Below are 6099 nucleotides of genomic sequence, written 5' to 3' on the forward strand. Positions count from 1 at the left end.
CGAATCTGCTGAACAGTATCAGCACCACCATACACTACACATGGACGGACTCTAGACCGGTATGAAAACTGTAAGCAAAAAATTATTAGTTATAGAAACACTGAAATTAAGAAAAAGACCAAATCATTAAAAGCAATGCTTACTTTTCTGGCTTCCTCATAGATCTGCACAGCCAATTCTCTTGTTGGGGCTAACACCAAGGAGATTGGGTATTGTTTACGTCGACCATATCTTCCATTTTCCTAAGAGTTAAGTATAACTTTAGAGCCTATGATCCAAAATTTACCTCTTTTGTTTTTAAATTGCTTTATTTTCTGTGCATGCATGTTTTGCCTGAATGGATGTATGTGCACTGTGTGTATATTCTGGCAAAAGCCAGGAAGTACCCTGAGTTAAAGAGATTTGTGAGGAGCCACATGAATGCTGGAAATCAAACCCCAATACTCTGTAAGAACTCCTAATACTCTTAAGCACTGAGCAATAATCCAGTCATGACTTATTTTTTTAAACTGAACCAAACCACAGTGTCATATGTAATTTAAGAATTGTGTGAACTAGAAACACACAAATGTCTCCAATTACTATCCAATGCTTTCTTCTACCTTCTGAGGACATTGTATGCACACTGTTAATAGATATTCACACAAAGAAAACACCAGGACACAAAAATTAATAACTGTCACCTTCATAGCCTTCAAAGCCTCTCCTGGACCATCTGTATAAATCTGACTGAGAATGGGTAGTAGAAATGCAGCAGTTTTTCCAGACCCTGTTTAGAAAACATGGGTTACTAATTTTGAAAAATTAAGAAATGATAAAGTACTTGGCATCTAGCATATATATGTAATCTCAGCACATGAAGTTTAATCATTCTCATCTACTTAATAAATGTAAGGTCAGTCTGGACTATGTGAAGAAAGTTCTCAAAAGAGATCAAGACAAATAATCTAGAGGCAAGCAGATCTCTATGAGTGAAGTCAACCTTATCTACACAGTGAGACTTTGTCTCAAATAACAAAAACAAATAAAATGATAATGTTAATATGAAAATATGTCTTATTCAATCTCTGGTTGGCTAAGCTCTCAAACCCACAGCAGTTATTTACGTGAAGAAACAAGTTTCTGTGTGTGAGAGACAGTGCCTCTCTACATAACCTTAGCAGTCCTGGAACTCAGTATATTAGACTAAGCTTGAACTCACAGAGATCCACCTGTCAGTATTAAAGAACAGCACCACAATACCAGGAAAGCTTAAAAAAAAAAAAGCATCAAATGCTGGACTTAAAGATTTATTTATTATATGTAAGTACACTGTAGCCCTCTTCAGACACACCAGAAGAGGGCATCAGATCTCATTACAGATGGTTGTGAGCCACCACTGTGGTTGCTGGGGATTGAACTCAGTACCTCTGGAAGAGGAGTCAGTGCTCTTAACTGCTGAGCCATCTCTCCAGCCCAAGTGCTGGACTTAAACAAAACAAAAACCCAAAACAAGGCTTGTGTGTTAACTCCTTAAATGATGTAATTTTATTTAAAAAATGTATCACATTTCATATAGTCAAGATACACAGTGACCTGTAATGTTGACTTATGCACACACATGAAATTTTGTTATTTCTTTCAGGGTATCAAATTCTGATATAGGATTACATACAACATGCTTCTTCAATCCAAAGAGAATACTTTTTATAACTTACATATGTCTTCCCTTTAAGTGTTAATTTTATTTCTAGTATAGCACTTAGCTCTTTTCCTAATACAACATTAGCAGGCTGACAACTAGATACAGGTTTCTAAAGATACCCTGAAAATGTACCAGTAAAATCACTTGTGGTGATTTGAATAAGAATGCCCCATAGGCTTATTATATAGTTGAATACTTAATCACCAGGAAGTGGCACTATTTGCAGGATTAAAGTAGATGTTATAGCACTGTTGGAAGATATGTGTAATTGGGGTTGGGCTTTAAGGTTTCAAAAGCCCATCACATGAAGTTTCTCTCTCGCTCTCTTGGCTTGTGGAATAGGATTCAGAGCTTTGAACTAGTCTAGAAACATGCTTGCCATACACCTGCCACCATGCTTCCTGGCATGATAATGAACTAAACCTCTGAAACTGTAAGCAAGTCCATATGCTTTCTCTTATTTATAAGAGTTGCTTTGTTCACTAAGTATGGTGGAATGCTTTTAATCTCAGGAACTGGGATTCAGAGAGAGGTAGATCCCTGTAAGTTCAAAGACAGCCTCATCTACAATTCCAGTCAGGACTATATGAGTGAGATCCTGTCTTAAAAAACCAAGGGAAACAAAAAGAGTTGCTATGGTCATCATGGTGTCTCTTCACAGTATGACTAGGCAGTGACTCAGACCCAAAATGTATAGTTCCCAGCTATTTTTATTTTCCACACTTTCATTATAGAATACACTACTTTTAAAACAATCTTTGTTATTTACAAAATGACCTTACCTGTTTGAGCACAAGCCATTAAGTCCCTTTTTTCTTTAATAATTGGAATAGCATGTTTTTGCACTGGAGTAGGACGAGTGTAACGAGTAAGTTCAATGTTCCCCATGATAATTTCTCCCATCTCAATATCACTGAACTGGAAAAGTAACATAAAAACAAATAACATATAACATAACATAAAAACAAAAACTAGTTGTAACATTAATCTATTAACAAATACTACAGATGAATTTAAGAGCTGTTTTCATTCTCAATGTTATGTTTTAAGAAAATTCCTTCACTGAAAGAAATTATGGTTCTTGATGTTTGGTATATTTTCTATGTTGGAGTTATTCCTAAAAGTTACTATTAAGACATTATTCATAAGAGTTCTCTAAAGAGTAAGAAAGCCTGGAGAAATTGAGCACTAGCTTTTGCATTGGATTCTCAGAACCAACATTTTCCCAACAATCTATAACTCCAGTTCCTGGGAATCTAATGCCCTCTTCTGCCTACTGCCAGCACCAGACATACAGGTTAGAAAATACACACACAGGCAAAACCCTCATACACATAAAAAAGTTGCCAGGCATGGTGGTGCATGCATGTAATCCTACCATTAGAGAATCAAAAACGGAGATTTACAATAGCCAAGGCTAACCTTGCCTCAAAAAAACAAAAACAACAACAACAAAAAAAGAGGTGGGAAGTGGGCAAAAGAGAAGTGGAATACAAGTTATCTGACAGGGAAAACGGACTCTCTTAAGAACAGGAGGAGGGGAATAAACACAGAAGGAAGGACAGTAAAATAACAATATGGATGTCTGAAAAAAGCAACAGGCTAACATACTATTAACAACTTAAAAGTAAAAAAAAAAAAAAATATAAAAGATCTAGCATATAAATACACCTAATAGTTTTAAGTAATGTTTCTTATATCCAAGAGACAAAGACCACCTAACAAACTGCCCCAACTTTTCTTTCCTTTTCCAATCAGAACAAAAAATAAAAATAAAACAATAACCAGATATGAGAAACTGTCTTTTGAGTTTGTTGGCAGGGTCTTTCTAAGACACTTACAAAACATATAGCCTACTGATGTTGCACTTGGTTATTCCAGATAAGTGAAAGTTAAATCTTTACTTTGAAGACACCATGCACTTCAGAACAGATTCCAGAGAACCCTGCGCTGGAACTGACCTAAATGCTTCCTCTCTGAGGACTAGCTGTCATGGTGCTTCTTAGCACCACATAAGCTTACAAAGGAGGGAGGTATTCAATAGTCCTACCTAGCTATGATGTCTATTAACCACATCAATGACCAAAATGGTACAATAACTTTAAGTGCAGTAGTGGCATGCACACCTTAAATCTCTAATTGAACCTAAGACTGAACAAGAGGGAACCTAAACCTAACTAGTCAGTCCCACAGAAACGGTTATCAGAGAATCTACAACCATCACATCACCACTACATTTTAAACCAAAATAATTCTTAAGAAAATCTAGAAAAAAATTTGTCCTTATATCCACAAAGTCTTTACCCTTCATCAAGGAAACTTCTCTTTACAACAGATAGAGACCACCACAGAAACCCAAGACTAGCCTAAATACAGAATTTTGGAAACAGTCCCAACGGACACATCTAAATCACAGCTCAGCCAACAGTGTAAAAAAGGGGCAGGAAGTTTTGTTGTAAGATTCTGTCTCTAGTAATATCAGAAGCTATACCAGAAAAATCTCACTAACATGATGGTCTCAACAGGAACACATCAATAACACTAACCAACTATACCAAATCAGACAGAGAAAAGGCCATATGACCCCAACTCTATATAAGGAACTAAAGCAACACCAGGAAGATGGAAGCAACTGAGGTGGTTGTCTCCCACAGAAAAGCACGACCACTGGTTGTCCAATGCTAAACAGTTGGCCATGAAAATTTGTTTAAAACCAAGGAACAAAGGTCATTAAGGACTGGTGAAATGCCTCAGAAAGTAAAAACACTTGCTGCCATTCAAATTTGGGAAGCTTTCCCATAAGTTGTTCTCTGACATCTGCAGTGGTGTAGCACACACACACACTCAAAACAATAAAATAAAAGGCCAAAAACCAAAAAACAAAACAAAACACACACACACTAAAAAGCCCAGTAAGATTAAAAGTCAAAACAACAAAAAACTTACATTTTCAATGTGAGGAGGGCAATTATTTCCAGTTGCCTCTACTGGTATATCATCATATTTCTCAAAGTTAATCCCTGTGTTTCCTCCAGAAAAAAGTTCTCTGAAATCAGATGATCATAATATATTATTAATAGAAGAAAATAGTTTCACCACAATTTCAAAGTTTTTGTTGAGAAAATAGTACTAAGATTAAAGTAATTTGCTAAATAACCCACATAATTATCAAATTTAATTATTTTTAAGATTTCACTTTTCATTCTGCATATATAGGAGTCTTTCTGAGTGGGTATATTAGACACATAACCCAAATGCCTTGGGCCAGAAGCACAGGGTCTCCTAGAACTGAGGCACAGATAGTTATGAGCTGTCTGACATGGGTGCTAGGAATCAAACTAAAGTCCTCTGAAGAAACACACATGCTTTAACTTCTAAGCCATCCTTCTGACTCCATATTTAGTATAATTTTAAGTTACATATATATTTTTATTTATTTTGAGACATGGGCTCACAAAAAGACAAGTTTGTTCACCCTAGGCCCTAATTTAATATTTAGCATTTTAAAAACTTACTGCTCTAAGCGTTCACTTGGTGGAAGTGGTTTTGACCAATCATCTTCATCTAATTTGTCACCCCAACGACTATGACCACTCCGTTCAAATTTGCCAAATCCAGTTCGGTCACGACCGCAAATACCGTCATAGTCACTTCGACCATGATCATCAAACCTGAACAGCAGAATAATCAGACTATATTAATAATGTAAAAGTACTTTCTAGTTTAACTGAACACAAATATCTAATACGTACATCAACAATTTAATCCTGATCTATACGATTTAGTAAATAACTGCTTAAAAGCAGAGCAGACTTACTTCAAGTTCATAGAACCAGTAACCTTGCCCATGACATAGTGGCATAAAAGACACACTCCACTGTCCTCCTGTGATGGGTATGGACTAAATAACTAAAAGCTCAAGCTGCTGGGAATATTTATGAGGGATTTTAGTTAATTGAAGCATTTGAGATCCACCTTTGATCTTGGCCACAGCTTCTTCGCCATATGCTTTAACTTCTAAGCCAGTCTTCTGACTCCATATTTAGTATAATTTTAAGTTATATATTTTTTTTATTTATTTTGAGACATGGGCAACTTGTGGCAAACTAGAGTAAAGAAAAGGAAGTAAGTTTTTACTCTGCCTTCTTGCCCTTGTTCTCACTTCACTGTATTACAGCCTACTTCTTTGGGATTCTGACATGTGCTGAAGACTAGTCAAGACATCCAACCTCATAGAGCAAACAACTAGAGAGTTCTTGGGAACTTTCACTGGAAAATAGCCATTGTTAGGCTAGTTGGACAACCTGTATATTACTCTAATAAATTCTCAGGTAGGTAGGTAGATACATTCACTCTATCAGTTTTGATCACCTTGAGAACCCTGACTTTGCCAAGTTAAGATTCTTATATATTCT

At 36.1% G+C, this 6099-nt stretch overlaps 1 protein-coding gene across 1 annotated transcript in view; it reads right to left on the bottom strand.

Annotated features, from left to right (window-relative positions):
• LOC116096491 (ATP-dependent RNA helicase DDX3Y) overlaps positions 1-6099 on the bottom strand; it is a 17201-nt gene that overhangs the window by 3531 nt on the left and 7571 nt on the right. Inside the window, exons 5-10 of the mRNA XM_031378335.1 lie at positions 5200-5355; positions 4631-4730; positions 2467-2602; positions 684-769; positions 144-242; positions 3-68 (exon numbers count right to left, since the gene is read on the bottom strand). Coding sequence (XP_031234195.1) covers positions 3-68; positions 144-242; positions 684-769; positions 2467-2602; positions 4631-4730; positions 5200-5355 — 643 coding nt within the window. The remainder of the gene's footprint in view (positions 1-2; positions 69-143; positions 243-683; positions 770-2466; positions 2603-4630; positions 4731-5199; positions 5356-6099) is intronic.

The sequence above is a fragment of the Mastomys coucha genome, chromosome Y (assembly GCF_008632895.1).
Source record: "Mastomys coucha isolate ucsf_1 chromosome Y, UCSF_Mcou_1, whole genome shotgun sequence".
NCBI lineage: Eukaryota > Metazoa > Chordata > Mammalia > Rodentia > Muridae > Mastomys > Mastomys coucha.